The 25,051-nt window shown below is 46.2% G+C and overlaps 3 protein-coding genes across 3 annotated transcripts; all 3 read right to left on the bottom strand.

Annotated features, from left to right (window-relative positions):
- Positions 1–7,674: 7,674 nt before the first annotated feature.
- bub3 (BUB3 mitotic checkpoint protein) lies at positions 7,675–14,702 on the bottom strand. Its single transcript, XM_056576954.1, has 7 exons — positions 14,475–14,702; positions 13,711–13,905; positions 13,243–13,312; positions 12,613–12,764; positions 11,896–12,054; positions 11,219–11,396; positions 7,675–9,040 (listed from the first exon to the last, which is right to left on the bottom strand). Exons 2-7 carry the CDS (start codon positions 13,903–13,905, stop codon positions 8,820–8,822), a joined length of 975 nt encoding a protein of 324 aa, XP_056432929.1. The 5' UTR covers positions 14,475–14,702; the 3' UTR covers positions 7,675–8,819.
- A 1,757-nt stretch (positions 14,703–16,459) lies between these two features.
- Positions 16,460–18,197, bottom strand: LOC130371570 (homeobox protein HMX3-like). The gene is made up of 2 exons (XM_056577396.1): positions 17,513–18,197; positions 16,460–17,141 (listed from the first exon to the last, which is right to left on the bottom strand). The coding sequence occupies exons 1-2, from the start codon at positions 17,784–17,786 to the stop codon at positions 16,522–16,524; spliced, it is 894 nt and encodes a 297-aa protein (XP_056433371.1). The 5' UTR covers positions 17,787–18,197; the 3' UTR covers positions 16,460–16,521.
- Positions 18,198–18,697: 500 nt separating this feature from the next.
- Positions 18,698–25,006, bottom strand: LOC130371567 (short/branched chain specific acyl-CoA dehydrogenase, mitochondrial-like). The gene is made up of 11 exons (XM_056577394.1): positions 24,857–25,006; positions 24,369–24,516; positions 24,171–24,271; positions 23,851–24,057; positions 23,547–23,717; positions 23,151–23,276; positions 22,971–23,063; positions 22,545–22,634; positions 22,279–22,416; positions 22,071–22,170; positions 18,698–20,031 (listed from the first exon to the last, which is right to left on the bottom strand). The coding sequence occupies exons 1-11, from the start codon at positions 24,887–24,889 to the stop codon at positions 19,955–19,957; spliced, it is 1,284 nt and encodes a 427-aa protein (XP_056433369.1). The 5' UTR covers positions 24,890–25,006; the 3' UTR covers positions 18,698–19,954.
- Positions 25,007–25,051: the final 45 nt, after the last annotated feature.

Below are 25,051 nucleotides of genomic sequence, written 5' to 3'. Positions count from 1 at the left end.
TCTAACTCTTTCTCACAATCTAGGTGTATGATTGCACCTAATACGTTTACGTATGGACTATTGCCCAAACTTTACATTAGAGTGGTCTCAGGAAATGCATTCTGGAGCCATCAGTCCACAACTTGTCTTTTATAAAGGGGGTAATGGGATTTTCTTCAGGGTTTGGTTATTGAAGTGGCCTCCCATCACAGCGACCTGGTGCACTCTTTTTAAACAGCGAAGGGTTAAGGCTCAGGGGTATTTAAGTCAAAGTGGGTTAGGGTTAGAGACTTTTGTAACCACTCTAGATTGTGTTTTCTCATGCATGTTGGTTTCATTTTGTTGACATATACCTTTTTTACCGACATATTGTAGTCACTTTGTGAAAGTTTGTGTTATTTGCCTTTCAAAATAAAACTATTGAATGCAACGATTTGAGTCATCATATGGATGGTTGGATTCTACATTCTAGGAGGTAAATCTTCTACAATGTACTAGAATGTAGAAAGTCTTTGAATGTTGATCCTAGAAAGTAAACCTTCTAGAATGTTCTAGAATGTAGAACGCTCCCGAATGTTCATTCTAGAAGGTAAACCTTATAGAATCTTCGGAAACCACGACAACTCAACGCATTACCTGTAGTTCCGCGTTGCTCTCCCCCACCCATGCAGCAGTTGGAACACATTTCCATCGAGTCGTCCTGGTTTCCCCCGTAAGATTCTAGTAGGTTTCCGCGGCCTCAACGAGCCAACGTGGCTGCTGGCTGGATAAAGCCTATGAAGGTCTCCCTTATCTGAACATATCTTGTGTCTCAGCGATAGTCTTATTAAAGGTGTGTGCGCTTGTAGGCTAAAACGACAACAAGGGAGACATGGCGGTTGGGGGGGGGGGGGGGGACAAAGGGGACTCTGTGGGGTTATGTTTGGGCCACTGGGAAGCGGGGGATCGGAGCGGTAATGTTCATGGGGACCCGACCAGAACATAATGTAAGACGGTAAACCGATCCCGTGCGCGACTCCTTCCGGATGTGGGATCAATGAGGGTTCTGTCGGAGCGGGAACCCGCTGGGTATCGGGTTCCGGTTCAGTGAAACCCCACGGAACACAGCGTTTGTGTTTTTTCAACATGAAGGCACGTTTCCACAGAGACTAAAGCCGAGCGACCAGCTCAACAACAGGTTAGGCTTGATGGTGAGCTCCCCCCCCCCATGGCCTGCTGGGGTGGATGGATGTAAGGAAGTAATCGGCCGACAAGGTCGCCCTGCGTGGTTTGTCCGGTCAGCGGAGACAACAGAAGGTCATGACCCCCTTGTTGGGGCCAGGTGTCCAACTTTGACCCCTGGACAGCAGAGCATTCTGCACCTCGCTCTAGGGTTTCAAGGCCAGGTCATCGTGTGACCTTTCTCTGTTAGACTGGACACTCGGGACTGGAAGCAGCAGAGACTAAGAACTCTCCGTGGAGCCGACACAGGAAACTGCCTTTGTGCTGCGTTTATAATTTATTCGCTGCTACTTTTGATTGTTGAGTATTCTCAGCAGCACTCGTAAGTCCCTTTGGATAAAAACGTCTGCTAAATGACTGCATGTAAATGAAAGAGAAAGCGTCCCGATTAGCGACATCTACACTCTCTTTTAATAGTCTCCATACACTAAATGCTCCGAACAAGGTTAAGGTCAACATGCTCTTCTTGGCGGTAAATTAGATATGGGATTCGCCGAGAACAGGCCTGTGTTATCTCTGAAGAGCCCTAGAGGAGAAATTGTGTTGTTCTACGACTTTAACCTTCTACAGTAAATGTTGTGCTTCCACGTGTGCTTGAGAAACCGAGAGAGAAAGACGATTGCGCCCCCTCATAAATAATATGGAAGCAGAAGCATTCAGTCTGGTACTTGCCATGCATGTAACTTGTGTGAAAACAGCTTTGCAATCTCATATGGTTATTATTGTATAACGCCACTGTTCATTTCTAGTTGCTTTTTTAAATGTTTTTTTATGTTATAAAGATCTTTGCTGAAAATTATGATTTAAGCCTGTAACTCAAATCACTCATGGAGTTTATGTCCATACTTTCCTCTGGATTTAGCAAACCATTTGTTATGAACGTCACCATTTGTTAACAACGCATTTCTGAGATTTCATCTACCTACTGTATTTCAAGCTGGTGGTGGTTAAATTCCTACGGTTGGTTAAGTTGAGAGCGGGAATAGGAAGAGACGTTTTTGTCCCCTCTTTAACATTTTCCATTTCAAGGAAGCCTATTGAAAATCACAATAAGGAAACTATAAAAATATATGTTTATTTGGGATGACAGGGTAAAATATACCAAATTTCTGTACTTTAACTAAAATAAGACATCAAGACAACCCTGGATGTGGAGCCCTGGCAGCGAGGAAGGGGGTCTGAATGACCGTAGGCCTACTTGAGGGAGACCTACGAGGCAACAAAAGGAAGAATGCAAGTGAAAGACACGAAAGGCTCCATTCCAATTACCGCTGAGAAGGGGCCCTGGGCTGGGCCTTTTCGTGCCTCCCTTCCCTGTGAGGCGCTATTGAAAGAGATAGGCGTACGTTTTAGCGGTAGGGGAGAAGCTAGCGCCGCCAGTCAAGCGGATCGCTTCATGTCTGCAGGTGTCGAGTGTTCAGTTTCACTAAGGAAAGGCTCTAAACTATCCGATACCAAGTATATGAAGACAATATAAAATCGTTACCCGTTTGTTCTTTAAGGAAACTTGATTAACCCTCCCTATAAACAAACTCGGAGCGTTTTACGGTAGCCTAGCAAAACTGTTTGCTAAAAATCAACTGCTAAAGAAATCCAACAGGATTTCTTTCCTGGCTGTTAAATAGCACCTTTTTTATTTTACCTTTTCACTGGCACTGACGTAGCTCTTTCTGTCTCTCTCTCTCTGTCTCCCTCTGTCTCCCTCTCTCTCTCTCTCTCTCTCTCTCTCTGTCTCCCCCTCTGTCTCTCCCTCTGTCTCTCTCTGTCTGGTTGTGTCTCCCTCCCCCTCTGTCTGTCTGGGTGTGTCTCCCTCTCCCTATCTGTGTGTGTGTGTGTCTCCCTCTCTCTCTGGTTCTCACTTCATAATACAATGTATATTTAGGTTTATACTTACGAACAACCATCCTCTTTCCCAAATAGCTTCAATAACACATTCCCCTGACCTCTGGCACACAACGCGCCTTCCTCAAAAAAGAGTAAATGACAGGAGGCAGACCATAAGCAAGGTATGATGATCAATAGATAAACATGAGGGCTGCGTTCAACGCTCCTAGTATGGCTGTAGAACTGACCCCCCCCCCCCCCCCCCCACACACACACACACCCCCATCTGGAGGTCTGCTGCCTGCCACAGACATGGAAAACAAATGGAGTGGCCCCGGGCACAGGCCATCAATTATAACATAATGTGTGGATGATGATGAATATACCCCCGGCCTCTCTGTGTTACCGACGTCACGCACACATAAACACCATTAGGTAAACGCATCGATCGCTTTCGCTCGCATTAGTTTACTTTGCTTGCCGTTGAATCGACGGGGAAACATTCTATTCCACCCCATTGGAACCCGAGATGTAAATAACGACCGATAATCAAAGGCTGTGAATGACGGTGGCTCTGTTCGTTCGGATTGATTTCTGCTCCGTTCAGGCTTGTCATGCGCCGTGTGGTTAGATGATTACACTGCTGGCCGAGTGCACTTTGTGAAGGACAAATGCCTAATGTATCGTCACTGGTAAAGGCCTAACCACAAAGAGCATGACCGCAATTATTGGTTTTTAATTTACGGCATTTGTAGTTTTAAATAAGAAGAGAATCAACATCATTACGTAAAGCGGTTAACATTTTGCCCATAAAATGTACCTTTTTGTTTAACTCGTACAATAATAATGATATAAAGAGGCATCTTTCGCAAATCAATGTCATCCCACAGATTAAACTAATCGTAAAAACACCTTTTGCTCCTCCTCCACCAGGCAGGGCTGTCTCTGGTGTTCCAGCTCCCCAACACAGTAGTGCTCCCAAAGTCTTTAGGGTCCGGTCCCGTAGAGCCGTGTGACCAGTGATTGACTCCCTCACAAATGTCAATGAACACAAACGGCACCAATGAATCCAGTCCATGGGCATCACGTATAGTCATGCGATACTGAAAAGAAAGCCATTGCTAAAGGCCGTGACTGTATGTAATGCGCTGCATCGTTTAGCAACTGTTATTAGGAAGCGGACCAGACAATGAATGCACTGCAATCTCGTTTATTTGATGATAACCACAAGTCGCTTTGAACTGACCCGGAGTATTCATATCTGCTTTTACTCCCGGTCACTGAAACTAGTTTAGGTTAAATGGGTGTACTTGGGGAGCGGGGAATTCGGTCAGTAAGTGCCTGTGGAGCAGGCTGAAATGGAGACAACGTCGTCAGCGGTGATCTGGTCGTCGGGCGCCCGGCGGCGGAGGCAACCCGAGCCTCAAAGACGCACAGGTGCATTAGTTCTGCTAGGCTAACCGTGAACGCTAATTGCAGGAAGGACAAACTGTAGCCCTGTGGTCATGAACCCATTAAATAACACGCAGGATCTAATATCTACACACAGGAGCGCTAGCCCGGCCAAAAGGGCCGCTCGGCCTGTCACTTTAAATAGGGATAACAAGTCACTGTTGAGCACCGAGCACCCCCCACCCCCATGGACCTATACCCCCCGCCCCGTTTTGGACGACCATGTAAAGAAGCTGCCTGTCACTCAAGACGTTGAAGGTAAATTGTTGACAATGCAACTGTTCTTGTGTTGTCAATTGGAATTTGTGGGTTAGGGACGATGGGATGGAGGGGGATTGGGGGGGGGGTTCTGGTCACACTGAGAACCGGTCGGTTTGCTCTGTGAAGAAAATGAAAAGGTTACGATTCAAGTGGGCCGCTTGTCATTTGCCCCCCTCCCGATCGGAAACAGGACTCCCGACCACAGTCTTAAATAACATAGAAACAGATTAGTTTACATCGAAACAGACAGCGAGCATTTTGAAGTATTGTTCCCGACGACAAACCGAAAGTACTTAGGGTTGTAAACCAAACCTGGTGTTTTGTGGTGGCTGCTGCTATTGACCGGGGCCACTTGGACCATGTGCCCACCTGAACACCAAACAAGACATCATTCATTCATAATTCATCTATGTAATTAACGTCATTAATTATGGTGACAATAGCAGTCAAACGACTTTATTCCCCATCGCTATCGTTGATTCTCTCTGAGCTGTTGATACATTTACAATGCACTGCTGAACTGCACTCAAGGTACTTAGTAAATGTCAAAGTAAGAAGTAAATTTGCTCAATTCGTTTTTTTTTGCAAATCAGGCTCAAAAGCGAACGCAATTTAAATATCTAAAATACCTGCTCGGTGTGATGCACAGTAGGTATTTGATATGCCGCACGACCATGCGTCAATCAAACCTTGGTCGAGGTCCGGTCCAAACCCAACGACCCCGACCTGAGCCCGGACGTTTGATTTACAATCCTGTGTTTCCCAGGTGACCCCCCCCCCCCCCACCCCTCCTCAAGGATACAGGCAGACCCCCGCTGGCCGCCTGTCTGCCTGCCAGGAGATGGATGGTCGGGGAAGTGAAACCCAGAGCAGGGCCTGGAGCCTCTCGCTGTCTAATCAGCCGCTAATGTGGCTACACCTCTAACAGCATTCCCCAGACAGGCGGTGGGCGTAAGGAGCAGGAGTCGGTGCTTACATTTGGCTCACTGCTACTCCCTTTTGACTTTCCTTTCATTTCCCCCCCCCCATTCACGTAAAAAAATCAGTCATTACAACTTGTGAGTCGCTGTTACACGCCCTTGATTGATTTATATTCCTTTTCTGGTTGTGGTTCCTGTTTAATGTGCAGCATACCCAAACAATGTCACACATCATCCGAAATAAATTAAATCTTCCTTTCAGTAGGCCTTCAGTACAGATCCCACCCATAACGTGAACCGTGCCATCGTCATCTGATCTCGACAGCGACACGGGGAGAACATAATATCCAGATAAACATAAAAAATGGGAGTCAATATAGTAACCGATTGCCCATCATGTGATTTCCTCCATTACGACGTGAAGAATACCCAGGCGGATAGGATGTCTCTGGGAAGGTGGAGGCCGCGATGCTGAGGGAGCCCGAGAGCCTCTTGTGGTCGGCTTGGATGAACGGGACGAGGGCTGTGGCGGCCCGGAGACGCCCCTCCGATGGTAGTTTGCGGGTTTCACATGGAGCCAACCCGTCTCCAACACCTCTTGAGGCTGGAAATCAGAGACGAGCCGCGCGGCCGCGGTCGAGTCTGCGGGGAAGCGCAGCCGAGAGACGGCCCCGACACGAGAGACATGTCGGGCGGTGTCTTTTAGCGTATTTTAACCAGAATATTCATATTTCCCAATTCCAGAATGACTTGAATACTCGTCCAAAACACAAGGCACGTGTAATCCCATTCATGCCACGCCATTCACCTCGCCGTGAGCAAGACGGAACCAAAAACACACACGCAGCCCTAAGTGTTTAAATGCATCTGACAAATGGGTGAGCCATCATGATTTACCTCCCCCCCTCTCCAGGATGAACCGCTATCTGTAGCAGGGAGGAGGGGGAAGAGGCCCAGCAGGTCTCATGCTCACTCAAGGAACTCAATTTTCCAATTTAGTGGAAGCCAAAGATGACAGGAAACAAGTTAATTTACCGTATACCCCAGCCGCTCTGCGTCTGCGGCACGGGGCCGTAATTGCTCTACAAAATGAATGCCATTTCATATTAAGCTGCGAGTCTGAGTCCCGACGTCAAAGTCTGACTCATTATCAGCAATCATGGGAATTAGTGACATCATTTAACCAAACGAAGAAATCATTTCCAGGATGCTGCAGAGGCAGATAGAAACCATTAGAAAAATTGGAGCTCAAATAGAATAATTGACGTGTCCGTCTTCTGCGCTACTTTTACTGAAGGGCTTGGAGATTGCATTAGCCACCATTGACAATCTGAACTGAGAAAAAACGCACCACTTAGTGTTTTTGCCGAGGCGCTGTCTTGTGTTGGCTGTCCCCATTCACATAATACACCCTGCAAAAAACCAACAAAGAATGAGGCTCTGGGTTTTATCAATGCTGTCCCCACAGTAACAAATCAGCCAAACCGGGAGTCATGATTTATAAGGAAACGCAGCTAAATAAAAGGGTTATCCGTAAGGAGTAAATAAATAATGCATGCTATGCCAGTATGCACACATATGAGGGGGTATTACAGTCAAGACAGATTAGTTTCTCCTCTACAATAAAAGGGAGAAAAAAGGGGCAAACAATGCCCTGTAGTAATTACTTAAAGGGAACATTTCCCCGCTACAGGCTGTGATCCCGGTTCAGTGGGGCTTTGCCCGCTCCAATATCCCCCTAATATAATATCTGGTTCAGTGACACTGATGTCTATCAGCATGAGGTCAACGTCTGGGGGGTGAGACAGCAGCCCCGGGCAAAACGGGTGGATCATCGCCTTCTCACAACACGTCGTCAAGACAACGCTCCCTCTCTCTCTCCTGCCCGGACACATCCTCCCCTCCCCTCCCCTCCCCTCTCATCTCCCCCCTCCCCACCCCTCCTTCGAATGTTCATGTTCGAGCCAGAGCCCAACAGCAGTGATGAATGACTGAAGAATAGGCAGAGCGAGTGTTTCCTCTTTTACACATTTTATTATAAATCCATCACGTAGAAAACGCGCCTTTTTTTGCGTTGGCTCGGGGGTCAACGTGAGGCTTCAGTTATCTCCGTTAAAAGGAGTAGAAACGAATAAAAACACACGCACATGAAGGACAGCGACATCAGACTAGGGGAAATCAGGTCGAAGAGAAAAGTCGACGTTAAAACATTTTACAAACAGGAAGAAAGGCAGGAGTAGATGAGGGACAGGAGACCGGGGAGAACTGTACACACAAGCTTCAAAATGGCCAAAGGAGGGGGACATGTGGACCAGAACAACCTTACCAACAGTAGAGTTCAGCGGGCATGTTGGGGAACCATTGTGGGAGGAATTATCACAAACCATCGAAAACACAAACCATACAACGGTGGTAACACCAGGAAACAACGCTTTGCTTTCCTCTCAACTTGAATGCATTTAGGCCCAAATTGAGTGGGACCGGTTGGCTTTAAAAAAAAAAGGTAGTATGACAAAAACCAAACTGAGTTTGGTGCAGGAGTCTGCTAACCATCCATCATGAATAAACATCTTCACGCACAAGCCGAGAAGTTCAACTCAAAATGTACCAACATTCACAACAATAATTCAGTATGAGAAGAAGCCTAAATGCAGATATTCCAACACTAGTAAAGTATTATTCCCCTTGCACGCGTGTGTGGGGGAGTTTGTCGGGTTGTGTATCGGGGAGTGTGCGCGTCTTTCAATTGTTCTGGTTGTTGGAAGAGCGAGAGGGCCTGTGCAGATCATGATGCTGCGGCCCTTCCGCTCACTCTATGTTCTAATACGAGGAGGCTACTGCTTCATACGCCAACATCAGCTCCGTTCCCACTCAAAAGTGGGCCCATTAACCTAAACTCTCCCAAAGAAAATTTGTACAAATGGAAAAAGAAAATCCAATTTTCCCGCAATTTTTCTCAACGGAACATCGCTGACGATGCGAACGATCCCAAAAAGGCGTATGATGCAGTACTCCTGTATTAGAAAACAGCCAGACCTGACTGGTTTGTGGTTCCCCGTTAAGCAACGCGGACGCGTTGCTTAACGGGGAACCACAAACAAGTCAAGTGTGGCTGTTATCCACACCAAGCCCAAGTGAGGCTGACTTCGGCGAGCGTCCGCCTCACTTGGGCTTAGTCTCCGCGTCTGTGACCTGCCGGATGAACACGGCGTCCTCGGGGTGGCTGATGTCGCCCTGCTCCTGCATGTAGGACGAGGCGATGGCGAGCAGGCTGCCGTCGTTGCTGAAGGCCAGCGAGGCGATGCTGGTGGGGTAGCGGTGGAACTGGCAGAGGCGCTTCTTGTTCAACGGGTCCCAGATGTTCACGAAGCCGTCCGAGCCGCCTGGGGGGGGGAGGAGGGGAAGAGTACAGACTCGGGGTGAGCTTGACCCTCTGCCGCGACACTTGGCCTTGAACCGGGAAACCTCAGCGTACTCTAAACAGCTGATGGGTAACCCTTAAGGTGACCTTACAAATTTGTCGGTAGGTTTGTCATCATGTCACTCATTGCGGTCTTAGCTAACCCGAGGTTGGAGGGTCTATGTTGGCTTTAGGACAATCAAAGCACATCCTTGAATAGCAAATGAGAAATTAACCATTAACTAAAACTTGAATACTGGAACTGACATGGGTACACAGTAGGGGTGTAACGGTACACGTATTTGTACCGAACCGTCACGGTATAGGCACTTCAGTGCGGTTACAGAGGTGTACCGCGGTACGTGAATGTGGCGCTCATAGCGTTATTATGGCGAATGTAAAGGCTTGCTTTGTGATGCGGAATTTAAAACTTGAAGTCAGAGTTCCACCTGGACCATTTAGCCCAAGTATACTACTCCGACTCTGTAATCCGCTCAGCAGCTCTCCGTCGGGATGTCGGATACGCAATGCAATTCACCACCCGATCCATCTTATATATTGGCTACAAACCATGTAAGCAGTGTTGTAAATAAACTTCCAAAGCTTTTCAAATCTTATTTGGTGTTTTCTTGGTCCTTAAGGTGCAAAGTAAACAATGTACAAAGTAAGGTGCAAAGTCAAACCGGAGAAGTGCACACGCTAGGGATGGGCAACGATCGTCAAATAGTCGGAGTCGCGAAGAATATTGAATAATGAATGGGACTATCGTTATTTATTATACGGCTCTTCTCAATGCTGTTGAACGCTCCGTTGACTCGCATGGGCCTTCACAACTTCCGCTAATTGTTTGATAATTCACCGTTGCTAAGCATATAATGGCCGCTGTTTTCCGTCGTATCACGCATGTAGTCCGGTAACTTATCAACCCCAGAACCCCCATGAACCGTACCGTGACTTAAAAACAGAGGTACGTACCGAACCGTGACTTTTGTGTACCGTTACACCCCTAGTACACAGAGTCTGAAATGATGAAGCATACTTGCAAGAAAGAGGTTTCCGTCAACTCAAACCCCCCGCAGTACTGACACGGTGAGAGTTGGGACGTAAACTCAACCCCCCGCAGTACTGACACGCTGAGAGGTGGGACGTAAACTCAACCCCCGCAGTACTGACACGCTGAGAGGTGGGACGTAAACTCAACCCCCGCAGTACTGACACGCTGAGAGGTGGGACGTAAACTCAACCCCCCGCAGTACTGACACGGTGAGAGGTGAGACGTAAACTCAACCCCCCGCAGTACTGACGCGGTGAGAGGCGAGACGTAAACTCAAACCCCCGCAGTACTGACACGGTGAGAGGTGGGACGTAAACTCAACCCCCCGCAGTACTGACACGGTGAGAGGTGGGACGTAAACTCAACCCCCCGCAGTACTGACGCGCTGAGAGGTGGGACGTAAACTCAAACCCCCGCAGTACTGACACGGTGAGAGGTGGGACGTAAACTCAACCCCCCGCAGTACTGACACGGTGAGAGGTGAGACGTAAACTCAACCCCCCGCAGTACTGACGCGGTGAGAGGCGAGACGTAAACTCAAACCCCCGCAGTACTGACACGGTGAGAGGTGGGACGTAAACTCAACCCCCCGCAGTACTGACACGCTGAGAGGCGAGACGTAAACTCAACCCCCCGCAGTACTGACACGGTGAGAGGTGGGACGTAAACTCAACCCCCCGCAGTACTGACACGGTGAGAGGTGGGACGTAAACTCAACCCCCCGCAGTACTGACACGCTGAGAGGTGGGACGTAAACTCAACCCCCCGCAGTACTGACGCGGTGAGAGGTGAGACGTAAACTCAACCCCCCGCAGTACTGACACGGTGAGAGGTGGGACGTAAACTCAACCCCCCGCAGTACTGACAGGCTGAGAGGTGGGACGTAAACTCAACCCCCCGCAGTACTGACACGGTGAGAGGTGGGACGTAAACTCAACCCCCCGCAGTACTGACAGGGTGAGAGGTGGGACGTAAACTCAACCCCCCGCAGTACTGACACGATGAGAGGTGGGACGTAAACTCAACCCCCCGCAGTACTGACACGGTGAGAGGTGGGACGTAAACTCAACCCCCCGCAGTACTGACACGGTGAGAGGTGGGACGTACCAGTGGCGAAGGTGTTGTGGGTGCCGTGGAAGGAGATGGCGTTGACGGGGTAGACGTGCTCGATGCCGTTCTCCTTCAGCCGGTGGCACTTGAAGGCGTACTTCTTCTTCTGCACCTCCGGACTGGGGTCCAGGTACTCCACCGCCACGCGACCCTCGATGGAGCTCAGCGCGAAGCCCTGGAGACGAGGAACACAGCGCTTGGTGAACTTTCACAGTTCAGTGGACGTACAACGTTGAGTGAATTTTCAGCATAGATAAACAAGGACTCAACCAGGGAGGTACAAACATGTTGCATCTCATCCAGAGTCAGCGTTCACTCATTATCTCATTATGAAAACCACGTTGTATTTCTTCAGAACGGGACATATCTTTACCCATAGTGTGTACCTTTCCTTTCCACAGTCGCTTTGTTATGTTACGGTTGATAAAAGTTCCTTGATCGGTCTCTGAAGCAGAGTAAAGACCAAGTGGCGTTGGACAGTGACAAAGAGCACCTAACTGTTAACATCGTGTCCCGTCTTCACCCCATTTGGGATCTCACACATTCAACCGTCGTTGGTTCTTCATCACATTCAGTACCCCCACCCGGGTAGGGTTTAGAAACAAGATGGATGCCATGGCCCTACGTAGACCTTGCTAGCATAGGGATATCGAAGGGAGCGGATGGTCATGTACCTGTTTGTTGGGGAAGGCTCTGATACAGCGGGTCTGGTACTTGAGGCTGGACTCCCGTCGCTGCAGAACGTAGCCCATGTTCCGCAGATCCCACACCAGTACCCTCCTTCCAGCCGTTCCTACGATCAGTCTGTCCCTGGCCACCGACAGCGTGTACACCTGGACACAGAGACGATGGCAGAGCCCCGACGTGAGTCCCCATGGAGGATTTTGAGGACTGTTATTCAAGCACTTCTGGAAATGATCAACGTCGCCCCAAATACTTTTTTGATTTAATTTTTTTACATTTATTAGACGTTACTACTACACCCTCCTTAATTATAAAATCAGTTATTGTGATGAAGAAACATCATGGAAAAATACTGACAGTAACTTAGATTTCCGCTTTAGAAAAATAAAGACACAAGGAGGGTGGCATTAGATCATGAATAGCTTTAGAATAAATTAAATCGTCGGGGGAAACCCTGATTCGCGATATCAGCTGCCCTTACCATTTTTGGTGGACTACGATTTATGATTAAAAAAAGTGAAGCATGATAGGATCATGATCAGGATCATCAATAATGAATTACGATAAGGATACATAAATTGATTTGAAGAAACCCTACAGGCATATACTGCTCCGTCAACGTCGGTAGAGCGGTCGGAATTGTACAGCGCACCAGCGCAGACGTTCTCTAAACGATTGCAATGTAGAAATTTCATTCAAGACGATACCTTTTCCGGTTGAGTGAAGGTCCCCGCGTTGCAGGGCGTCCTCGGGTCCCACAGGCGCACCGACCGGTCCCAGCTCCCCGTTACCATGACGTTGACCTCCGGACAGTACTCCACACAGCGGATGGGGGCGTCGTGAGTTCCAACAATCGTATCTGTTCGGGGGAGCGGTGTGAGAACAGTGACCACTTGACCTCAGCAGTCCAATGCATTTTAAGAGCATCACGTTCACTAGGGCTGTTACGGTTGAATACATGAACGGTTCCTTTGGTTTAAAATATGACCCTTGCCGACTCTTCTATGTGTCAAGGCCAGGTGTATCAGCATGAATCAACAGGAACCACCGTACTATATGTTAACTGGAGACGGCACAATTTTGGACTTAACTTAACCAGCATCAAAAAAGAGCAGAGCATGGCTAATGCTATATCTCAACTGAAATACGAGAAATTTTGGCAAAAATTGTCAAAATAGAAATCGATATATCGAAAATCGAACAAAAAGTCAGATGCTGATTGAGTTATGGGAAAAGTCCCGGTCTTTAAATAACAAACTGTTCCCGGTTGGAATAGGGAAATATGGGGCTAGGACTAGGCCTGCCGTTCACTTGGCCAAGGGATGTGGCGAACTTACCTTGATCTGTGTTCAGGTCGTGGGTTTTTAACTGTGCATCCAAACCTCCACTCCAAGAATGAGTAGGATCCTGTAAAACAACATTGTTGATGTCAATTTGTCGACCATTGTCATTAACATCAACGGTCACGACCACAGTTAAATGGTGAGTGGGGAGAGCGTTGAGCAAAACGATTCCCATGTCACGTTCGTTTTTATACAAGTTTAGATTACAGTGTTGCTCGTCTATGTAACGCAACAGTAACGCACACAAGGATAACGCTTTTCACCGAAGCGACTTACAATATGTCGATCTTTCGGAAGAAAGAAACAATAAATCAAAGTCGCTACAGTAAGGATGTTCATAGAACCAAGCACTATTTTTAAGTGCCGGGGCGTACAATATAAAATAAGTGCGTACGTTCCCCAACCGGGACCGGGCCAACACCGGATCACTTAACATGGCGAGATTGTATGGTTAGGTCTTACATAGAAAGCACAGTCCAGGACTGGATCTGAGTGTTTGTACTTCATCCGCATGGAGTTGGCGGCGACATCGTAGAGGCGGACCGTGCAGTCCCACGAAGACACCAGGAGGAACTGGGCCGTGCTGGGGCTGAACTTGACAGCGGAGATGGTGTCCTCCGGGCCCTGGTTCAGCTTGTACTCAATGCAACCCGTCATCTGTTAAGAGCAGAGCAGAAAGACGAAAGTTGGACAAAACCGCCGAACATCTGATAACACCCGTCAGAGTTGACACACACTGGTTCTGTCTAACCTACTCATACAGCACTGAGGCCGGCTACATCATCGGCGGTCCCATCACGTATGCAACCAGTAATAATTGCATGCGTTACGATATCTAATGATATATGTTCCCCATCTTATTTTAGGAACAATCCCCGCGCCTCTCAAGGACAAGGGTCCATAATCTGGGGTAAATTGCAAAATAAACAATGATCACTCTGGCTAAAAACGTATTATTGAAACGCTATATACGGATGGTGTCGCTTGCTACGATGGTTGAATGGTTGGACAATCGCTTCAACAGTGCCATCACAACACAATCATGTGCATATGATCTTGTGTTTTGTAGGAATATAACCCGCTATGTGTACATAGTTCTGGGCTGGGTTCATTCAGAGAGCAGAGCCAGCCTACCGTTAGTACCCCCGCCGGTGCTTGCTAGCATCGGCATGGCCGACTTGAAGCTAACATGTGTTATAAAGTCGTATTTACGACAACATACTCACCGCTCTGGGTTCTTGTGACCGCAATCCAAACCTTTATCACGTTAGCAACAACAGAAAACCGAGTCCTTGTGCAGTACTTAATCTGCAACGTTATTGAGTTAGCTAAACTAAGCTAACGGGCTAGCGTGTAGCTTCCTGTGATTTTTCAACACAAGTGGTTAGAGCGCTTCCAGCGAGGGCGTTGATTGGTGCAGACGAATGAGCGCGGTTCCCGCTTTCGTTTGATTGGTTACATTTCGTGACGTGGTGAGATTTATGTTGTGGTTGTCTCGCGAGAACGAGACAACCTTCTTCTTCTTCTCCTGTCGCGCGCTGCCTCTGCGCAGAACATTATTTCCATACACTACAGCACAGCCGCCCGTCAATGCACTGCGTTGTTTTTATAGGCTTATTCACACGTTGACTTATTACTATCTTACATTTAAATCGGACTATCCAAACACAACATTTAGAACAAGTAACAGTCGATACACATGTTGGTGGATTAGGTTAAAGCGTTCTCACATAGGTTTAGCCTAACGAATAAATAAATAAGACATTTTGGGATTTATTTGGTGAATATATATCATATGGTTGGAGATTGTGGCCTAATATATGTGTAATGAAAAATAAATATCAATATCCCTATTTATGTTTAAAAAAGCTATAGGCTAGCCTTGGCTACTTTAAATGTTACGCAAATAATCAAGAAGTAGGCCTATCCGAATTTATCCTAAAAAGAAAATAGGCCTATAGGTATTCACATCTACCCCAGAATCATTTGAATCATTTCATGAAATAACTTTGAAAAAAATAGCATATGGTTGCCTTTATTGGCCTTAATAGTCAATGCGGTGGAAAAATGTTGGTTCATCCTAAATTGTAATTACGTTAGGTCCTACATTTATTCGTTCAAAGAAACCGAAGTCGGTTGACTGTCTATTATATGCGACAATAACAAAAGCATAAGGGTTAAAACATAAAAGTGCATTGTTTCTGATTTCTTAATTATTGCTTCCTTAACTTGGAATATAAAAGCATATTGAGGACAGAATTTTACGTTTTTAGCACATAACGCATGAATACATCCAAATTGCTCGTTTTTTTTTAATCATTGAGACTTCATGTATGCATGCAATATACCGATAGGTAGGCATTTTTTATTTAGGCGAGACTCAGAAGATTATCATGAGCCTTTTCTTTAACGATAGGGCTCAATATAGGCCTAATGGATCGCATCCTTGGAAAGCAATGCCATTAAGACAATAAATACACAACTCCATCATGACGAAAAGCCTTCATTTTATATAAATCCCAACATTTTCTATAAAGCACCATATTTAACAAGTGCGAGCATTTCTACAATACAAGTGTACAATGTTAATGAATAACTCATACAAACAGTGGTTGATATTTGGCTTTTTCATGGCTTAAAGTACGCTATAAATTACAGTGACATTTCTTTCAAAATTAATGGCCTATTAGGCGATAGGGCTTATACCTGCAGCTTTTTGGAACGCATTAATGAAAATGATTGTCCGTGTGAGTGTGTGTATGTGTGTGTGTGTATATGTGTGTGTGTGTGTGTGTGTGTGTGTGTGTGTGTGTGTGTGTGTGTGTGAGAGAGAGAGAGAGAGAGATTTGAGTGAGAGAATGGAATTATGCGCGCAATAAGCGAACAATATTGCACAATATTGTAAAGTATCAAATATATCCACATTTCTGTCCAAACACTGACACACATTTTTTTCTATAAAATACATATTAACATGGAACTCTATGTAAAACAACATTATCTTCTGCTTCAAATAAGATTAGGCACACTGAAATGTAGCATTATCTTACAAAGCATTTCCTTATAATATCAATTTTACATTCAATTTGAACATAGGGCTTTAAGTCACAATATAATAATAGTATAGGAATAATAATAATAATAATAATAATAATAATAATAATAATAATAATAATGTATATTCATGAAATCCACAAATAATACCAAATAATTCTCTGCAAGTTTCTATGAATTTCCAAAAAGAAAAGAACTGCGATAAACAACCACCGGGACCTAGACGGGCCTGAGCAAGGGGCCGGACGTCACGATGGGGTGGGAATAGTACATCGGGTGCGGAAACGACAGGAGCGACTGGCCGCTCGGGGAGTTTCCTGCGGAGCTCCCAGTCTCGGAACCTCCGTTGTCGTGGTACAAGATGGGCACACGCACGATCCTCTGGGCCGTGGCGTGGCTCAGACTGACTGCCTCCAGCTCGGCCGCCAGCTGCCTCTTCCACTTGTTCCTCCGGTTCTGGAACCAGATCTTCACCTGGGTCTCTGTGAGGTGCAGCGAGGCCGCCAATCCGGCCCGCTCGGAGCTGCTCAGGTAGCGCTTCAGGTCAAAGGTGGACTCCAGCTGGAACACCTGGCTCCTGGAGAACACGGTGCGCGTTTTCTTCTTCCGGCAAGCTTTCTTGTCCGAGGCATCGTCTAGGTTCTTCCAGTCGTCCCCCCGCGTTCCGTCGTGTTTGGGGTCTTCGGTGTCGCTCTCCTCCAGGACAATGTCTTCTGAGGTGCTTTTGTCGTCCTCTTCCTCTTTGAGATCAGGTTCACTTTTGTGGAGGAGGATAGCCGGGGAGTGTCGCTCCCTGGCCGGCGGCGAGTCTCGAACACCGCATCTCTCTGAGAGGCCTACTGCATGGGGGTCAGACACAAAGATACTCAGATGAGTATGACAGCTTTTTTTTTTATAGCTTCCTGGATGAAAGGTATTAAATAAGATCCATGCAGATCCATTTAAATGAATCATAAGCCGAGACATAACCTTTAGGCAGGTTGTCCTGCAGGCTATTGATGCTTCATTATTGGGGATGCCAGACATTTGTTAGTTAAAGCAATTATAAAAGGCAACATAACGGAATGCACCACTACAACAAAACTATCCTTATTATGATGATTGATTATGACAGTCTTGATGATAGGTTCGATTTACTTTTCGATAGTTTTTTATATAGATATATATATTTTACAAATCCCCTATAAATAGAGAATTCTCCTGACTGTACCTGAGGTTCTGAGGTGGCCCATGGCGCCCAGGGTGTAGGGGTTCCACCAGGCGGAGGCTGCTAGTCCGACCCGCTGAGACGGGAACTCAAACCGGGGAAAAGTTAGGTCTCCGATCCGGGAGAAGATACTCCCTTCGAATAGTCCCCTGGAGGGTGGCGGGAACGTCCTGGGCTTGGCGGGCTTGTTGTCGATGTTGAGGAGGTTCTTGATGGAGAAAGGCGACTCCTTGACGTGCAGCGGCACCGTCTCTTGCGCTCGGGGGTCTGCCATCATCCTTCAATCCGCATCACCATTGAGAGTCCTTTACGAATACAAACCGTAGTGTGTCGATGTTTGCGCGGGTCGCGTTCACATGTGGTCTGTGAAAGAGTTTAAAATTGGTCCTTCCTATATTAAAATAAAAAGCGCGTCAAATGGCACGAAGAGTTTGGAGCGATCCAAAGCAGCGATCAATGCGTCAAAGTGGGGCTCGATTGTAAACGATGAAATAAACTTGGTACCTAAGTTAAATGCACTAAATCTCTGCCATCGGGCAGGTATACTAGGACGGCAAATAGGATTTGAGATGTAACAGAGCGGAGGCAGGAAGGAGATATGACCAGAATAGACTCAGAGGAAAGGCCCTATACACGTTTTGCCTTCCAGCTGAACAACATGGACTCATCAATCAACCAATTAGATTAAAGAGACAAATGGCGCATGGTTTTACCCCATGCACAACCCACAATCAGCTGTCACTCAAACATCTCTCTCTCTCTCCCTCTCTCTCTCCACTCCCACTTTCTCCCCCCCTCTCTCTCTCTCTGAAATTACTTTAGATTTGCATTGCGCACGCATATTAAATAGAGATGTAAAGACATGGTTTCACAATAATTTGTTCCTAAAATGCCACATGAAACTATTATTCTGCTATTGCTCTCTCAGAATTAAACAGGTGGCTCTCAAATGCTGAAATATTGTTCAATCAGACGATAGACTATATAACATTCACGGTAGTCCGGTATCTGCATGTCACAAGGTACCTTTTGAATCGCTATTAACGTCAATTTTCAGGTTTCTAGTCAGATAAGTGTTCTTCTACCAAAATCTTAAGGTACAAATGATTATTCTATAGACGTAATCAGAATGACGGTCTCTAATATAACGAATTGGATGAAACATATTTTAGGATGAGACCATTTATTGGACACAATTTTATTTTATATTTTCTGATTCATACGTCATTAAACCGCCTCGATGGGATCGGCTTGAATACATGTTTTGTTTCAGCATTTCCTACGTTACTGCAAAAGCGTTACAAACCTTCACATACAATCTTAAAAAGCCACTTAACGTTATTATATGTGCCCAAGTCTTTAGAAAGCTTTTCAGTCAGGTTAATGTAGCCTACCTTAATTCAATCAGCAGCATCGTAAAGTCACTACCTATGTTCAAAACCCGAGGTCAGGCAAGGAAATGCTGCCATCTATTGGTAAACCAAGGTTTTCGCCTTAGTTGGTCTACAATATAAAGTAGGAACCACACTAATCTGCGAGCTCACGTTTTATTTGCTCGGGCATATGATGCGAATTGGTCTGGCGATGTAAATGTGGTTATAGTAGATGTAGAGTGCGGGTTATACTCTTACCCGCACTTTACTCTTTTTAGGAAAGTGAAGGCATGGCCTACCATTCAGTGAACTTGAACATTAAAAAAATTACACATTAGTTATAAACATGAGTTTGTGATTCATTAACATTAAAAAAAAAAAAAAAAGAATAGGAGGGTCATTTGCTTGTCATGAACATTTATTAAAATATCAACATATTTGTTAATATTCGTTTCCTAGCTTACAGATAAACCATTTAACCATTATGTTGAATCCTTCCTTAAATGTTTACAACCAAGTACTGTACACTATTTATAATCCACTCAAAAGGTTAAACTACATAGATGAGATATCGCGCTACTTTCAGAAGAGCTAACTATTACACACGTCAAACACACTCAACGATTAGAGTTAAAACTACAAGGGCTTTGGAGTGAAGTAGATATTGTGAAGGCACTGTTCGTATCCAATCATAGCCCGACTAATATACATCAACAGCTGGAACAGAGGATGGCTGTATCAGTGACATCAGTATTGAGAATTTGGTGACCTCATAGCAAATCTGTAGCACAATCTGTGCTAAAGACAAATAACAAACCAAACTGAACGCAAAGTGACAACTGGTAGGGTAAAAGGCATGTGAAACACACATACAGTGTGTATGTGTGTTTCACATGCCTTTTAGCTCACCTGTGGCATGGATAGCTAGTCCCATTTCGTTAACTCATTTGAATACAAAGACCGGACGAGGCCTCGAGCAGAATTCATTCAGAGCCTAATCTTGACAGTGAGTCAGAGTTCTGGAGGGTAGATGCGGTGGAGTGTGTGGCTCTCAGTATCCAGATGGAGCCCTTCAGTGGTCATACTCCTTGTCGATGTATTTAGCCATGGTGGACAGCTGGATGTTGGTTGTGCCTTCATAAATGGTACCTGGGTGTCAACACAAATGGAGACAAACGTCAACACTACTGCAGAAAAAAAATTAGGGAATTTAAAAGACTGTTTATAATTCTGACATTGTATCCAATTAAAGCATCGCGATGGCTTGTGTGACCTGTGCACACTGATTACTGAATTTGCAACAGGTGTGCAGCCTCACCTGGCCCCAGAGGCCAATCAGAGATCACCAGGTAAGGCTGCTTGAACCAGCCATCAGCCATACACACGGTGGGAGGGTTGGAGTGTGTTCCATCGATGGATGACGGAGGGCGTGTCTGAGGTATGGGGGACGCGATCTGATTGGCCTACGGATCCGTTGCGGTCTGAGAGGCTGAACATTTCTCAACTTTTTCACGCAGGCAACGGAGCTGACTGAACGGATTGACCCACAATGCATTTCTAAAGCGCCCCATGCAAATTGAATGAGATCCGTCAACGGACGTGTACAGTGTGAACGCGGCGTGAGGTCTACCATGCTCAACGTTATAGCTATATGTGAGAAATGTACTGTACTAAATTATCAATACCTATTAGAGATTAAGGAAACAGGTCAAGTCGGGTCAAAAACTGGCTTCTCTGACAACAATGCATCAGCAAGTATGTTCTCCTTTGAAATTACAGTTCAGAATAAAATAATGGTGAAAGTCTCAAAATATATATGTTGCTTTGGCTCGTCTTGCGAACCTGTTCCTACATTGTCTTTTACCTGGAAACCCGTTTGAGTGTCCTGTTCCTTCATTGTCTTTTACCTGGAAACCTGTTTGAGTGTCCTGTTCCTTCATTGTCTTTAACCTGGAAACCCGTTTGAGTGTCCTGTTCCTTCATTGTCTTTATCCTGGCAACCCACATGAGCATAGTGTGTGTGTGTGTGGGGGGGGGGGGGGGAGACAACTCTCCAATATTTGGATTTTTGGTGTCAATGTACCGGTAATTCAGAGCAAGATTTTGAAACAGAAATCATTCTCTGCTCCCTCCCTTCCTACTTTTCTCCATAATTGAGAAGTATCTAAATTCACACACACGTGATTGTCAGGCTAGATGGATTCCCTGTACCAATCGGGGAATTGATGCCCTGATTGGTCAGAAATGAGACGGGCGCAGTCTAGGGGCTTGTTCACACTATATACGTTATATATTTTTTCAGAAATGTGGAATGATAGGATTGCTTTTTGTCACCTGTTGTTTGTGTCATCTTTTGTATTTAAATCCACATATTGGCTTTGTAGCGGGAAGCGATTTGATTGGCTGCAGTATGCGGCTACAAAGAGTAGCCCCCTATACGTCATCAGACACGCCCTTGGTCATCCGTCGATGGACGGATGTAGTGTGAACAAGGCGTAAAACGCTCATACAAAGGAAGGCAGTCAATCCTGAAACATATTCTCACTAATAGCGGATTGGATGGCTACGCCATTTTTGACACATAACATTAACTAATAGCGCCTTAATCTTAGCAAAAATTTAGCAACTTTTAACGGATTTCGATAATCCCTCATAAGCAAATAAGAGATACAAAATGGCAGTCATGCATGACTCCTTAGTAATGACACTTGTGTTCTTCAACTTCTGGTTCAACCTAGTTCAGAGCAGGTCATTCCTGTGGTGTCGGGTTGCATGGGCACCATGGCCGGAGAGAGATCAATGAGCACGGAGAACTGCCCCCTCTACGCCCCCACCCCACAGCCAATCACCAGCAATCATACCTTTTATTTTCCCATCAGCTTCATGCACCAACAGCTAAACTACCCTTGTATACAGAAGAACATGCCTTCTATGACACGTTGAGATGTGAAATGTCACCTGTAATTGTTCACACTACCACCAAATGAAATGTTTAGAAGTACCTTTTGTTGTCACTGATTTCTCTGGCTGCTCTGCACGCTTGTTCAGTTGTTATATATAAACTTTTACCTTGCTGCACACATTTGTTCAAATTATTGCTTTGTTCTCAGCCCAGCATTTCGTTTTGAAGGAAAGCGTCTGATGAATGGCTACATGGGAAAGTCAAAGTGGGCGCCTTCTGTGCTCACCTATTTTACAGTCTCTGTAGTACTTCTCGATGGGGTAGTCCTTCGTGAAACCGACCCCTCCCATCCATTCTATGCATTTCGACGTGGTCAGAGTGGCCACCTGCAAGACATAGAATGACAAAGCTTTTAGTTAAAGAGTTTAAGTTAAACCACGGCACTATGGTGCCGTGTATGTATTCCACCGCCGCCCACACGTCCCAACCCCCACCTCGGAGGTGAAGTATTTGGCCATGCAGGCCTCCTTGATGAAGGGCCTCCCCGCCTCTTTGAGGCGGGCCGCATTGTAGGTCAGTAGCCTGGCCGCTTCGATCTGTGTCGCAACGTGGGATATTTGGTGCTGCAGCCCCTGAAATACACAACCACACCCTCTGAGTGAAGACACGCTCAAAACCCCAAGGTAAAGGAACACGTTGCTGAAAAAAAACGCCGTTATCCTCAGGCGACTGTGATGGTATTTGGTTTGAAGTCGTTTACCTGGAAGTCAAAGATCCGCTGCCCAAACTGGATCCTCTGCTGGGTGTACGGGATGGTGTGGTCGAAACAACCCTGGGCCACACCCAGCATCTAAAACACAACGGTACTGATTACACACTACCTAAAACATACTTATGCATTTCATGTTTCATTTCTGCCAAACCAAGTTCACCAGATACCATTACATTCTCTGGACCTTTTAAGATTAAATTTACATTTAGGGCATTTCGCGGTCAACCATGCAAGGTTACAGCAAGGCAAGCAGGTAGGGTTAGGCGTCTTGCTCAGGGACACCTCGACACTTCATCAAACAAGCAACCTTTTCACTCAAGTCAATTCAAATAGGAGAAATCCAGCCAAAAGCAACATATAGCCTCATCATGGGTCGAACCATTCCTTCCACAGGAGCGTGTGTCAGTTCCTCACCTGAGCAGCAATCCCAATACGGCCTTCATTCAGCATCCCGATGGCGTACTTATAACCGTGACCCACTTGGCCCAGGATGTTTTTCTCTGGCACCTAGAAAAACCAGCAGCAGCATGAGTGACGTTGTAATGTCGTCATCGGATGGATCTCAACGGTGAGACTTTACTCTGCGACTCGCACCTTGACGTTGTCGAAGTTGAGAGGACAGGTGGAGGAGGCGCGGAGGCCCAGCTTGTTCTCCTTCTTGCCGATCGCCATCCCCTCCGTGTCGCGGTCCACCATGAAGCACGTGATGCCCCTGTAGCCCTGCAGCGGGAGAAGGAGCACGCTGCCGATTGGTCTAAAGAGGCGACGACATCTTAATGAATAAGAAGGACACGCCACGACCAATGATGTCATCGTCGGACCTCGGTTGTGCCCCCGTACAACTCAGAAGAGATGGTGCAACAGAAAAAGTTGATCATTTTTGATGTTCGATTGTTACGGTGCATATGATCCATTTATATGGTACGCCCATATTTCGCACCATGAGGTGCGACAGCCTGTGTCACATCTAGTGGAACTCGAACCACTCACCGCTGCTGGGTCCACGTTGGCCATCACCAGGAACACTCCGGCATGCTCTGCATTGCTGATCCACATCTTGGACCCGTTGATGACGTAGTAGTCCTTGTGTTTCTCCGCACGCGTCTTCAGCGCAAACGCGTCGCTGCCCGCCTCCGCCTCAGAGAGGCAGAAGCTGCCCACCTGTTTTTGTATCAGAGAGTAGCGTTTGTGGTCAACAATTCAATTCAATTTTTTTTTTTACCATGAAGACATTTATTGATTATTATAGGGAACAGGGAAATCTTAAATGTAAGAATACTTGAGCGTTACTGACCGTATCAGTGGACAGCCGGGAGAGGTACTGTTCCTTCTGCTGGGGGGTTCCCAGGTTGCTTAGCAGTGTGTTGATGAGCGTGTTCTGGATGTCACACAGCACGGCCACCGAGGCGTCCACCTTCGCCAGCTCCTCGATCACCAGGATGGACGAGAAGAAGGTGGAGCCGGTTCCTCCATACTCCGGATCGATCTCTATACCCATGAGCTGTGGGGGGTTTACGTCCAACGTGATGAAACAAAAGCATTGTGAGCCCTCTAGAGGAATCTGGGATGAGCACAAATGAATTGACTTGAATACAAAACGGATAACACACATACCCCCTGGTCGAAAAGGGATTTAATAACTGCTGGATCCATGGCTGATTCCTCGTCCATCTTCGAGACATACGGAGCAATGCAGTCCCGGGCATACTTTTGCACTGTGGTGACCAAAGACGATGCGAAAAGTTTAAAATAATGGCTATTTCGAATGTTTGGCAAACATAAACAATACATTTATCCCACATTTGTCCTCACCTGCTTCCCGCATCATGCCCTCTTCCTCTGAGAAGGTCTGCAGAGGAGCGAAGGACACCGCGGGAGGTTGCTGTGAGGGAACATCTGCGAGAGAGGCTGTGGACCTGCTCCGTAGGGCTGCCCAGGGCACACATGGGTGCCTGCTTGCCTGCAAATTGAGATCTATTGAGCATAAACCCTTTGCTTACATATATCACAAGGGTGCAAGGGTGCAATTGCACGCACAAGTAAGTGCATTAAGGTTAATTATCACGATTGACTACCATTAGGCCAGTGTCTATGCGATATAACAACGTATTTACTATTGTTTGTAACGCAGCCTATCAATGACTGAAAGCAATACGAGCTGTGGGTTACAAGGTGACGTCCGTGACTCCGTGTTGACAACCTGTTTGCAATAAAGATACGCACGTAAAGCAAGATCTATCCAAAATCAACGTCATCCAAAAACAAAACAGTGGTTATAAACTAAACAAAGGTACACTCACCTTCGACAAAATTCGGACCAGAGACGATGACATAACTTCAAATGTTTACATAAATTCTCCTCTTCTTCTTCTCCTTTTTTTATATTCGGTGAGAACATACGGTTTGTGGTACGTGCGCCCCGTCCTGGCAGGTGGCTTACATTGCATTAGGCTCGACACTAATATTTTATAATTTCTATCTGAAATAGAAGATAT

This window comes from Gadus chalcogrammus, chromosome 18 (assembly GCF_026213295.1).
Source record: "Gadus chalcogrammus isolate NIFS_2021 chromosome 18, NIFS_Gcha_1.0, whole genome shotgun sequence".
Classification (NCBI taxonomy): domain Eukaryota; kingdom Metazoa; phylum Chordata; class Actinopteri; order Gadiformes; family Gadidae; genus Gadus; species Gadus chalcogrammus.
This window is presented reverse-complemented; position numbering and strand designations above follow the sequence as displayed.

What these genes read in the sequence shown, in the direction of transcription:
- bub3 (XM_056576954.1), bottom strand. Translation starts at nt 13,905, where the DNA reads ATGACGGGTTGCATTGAGTACAAGCTGAACCAGGGCCCGGAGGACACC. An exon ending in GAGCCTTCCCCAACAAACAG is followed by an intron (nt 11,397 to 11,895) that starts GTACATGACCAT and finishes CCTCGTCTCCAG; the next exon opens with GGCTTCGCGCTGAGCTCCAT. An exon ending in CCACAACACCTTCGCCACTG is followed by an intron (nt 9,041 to 11,218) that starts GTACGTCCCACC and finishes TCCCCCCCCCAG; the next exon opens with GCGGCTCGGACGGCTTCGTG.
- LOC130371570 (XM_056577396.1), bottom strand. Translation starts at nt 17,786, where the DNA reads ATGATGGCAGACCCCCGAGCGCAAGAGACGGTGCCGCTGCACGTCAAG. An exon ending in GGGCCACCTCAGAACCTCAG is followed by an intron (nt 17,142 to 17,512) that starts GTACAGTCAGGA and finishes ACCCCCATGCAG; the next exon opens with TAGGCCTCTCAGAGAGATGC.
- LOC130371567 (XM_056577394.1), bottom strand. Translation starts at nt 24,889, where the DNA reads ATGTCATCGTCTCTGGTCCGAATTTTGTCGAAG. An exon ending in TCAACTTCGACAACGTCAAG is followed by an intron (nt 23,064 to 23,150) that starts GTGCGAGTCGCA and finishes TGGTTTTTCTAG; the next exon opens with GTGCCAGAGAAAAACATCCT. An exon ending in CCAAATACTTCACCTCCGAG is followed by an intron (nt 22,171 to 22,278) that starts GTGGGGGTTGGG and finishes TATGTCTTGCAG; the next exon opens with GTGGCCACTCTGACCACGTC.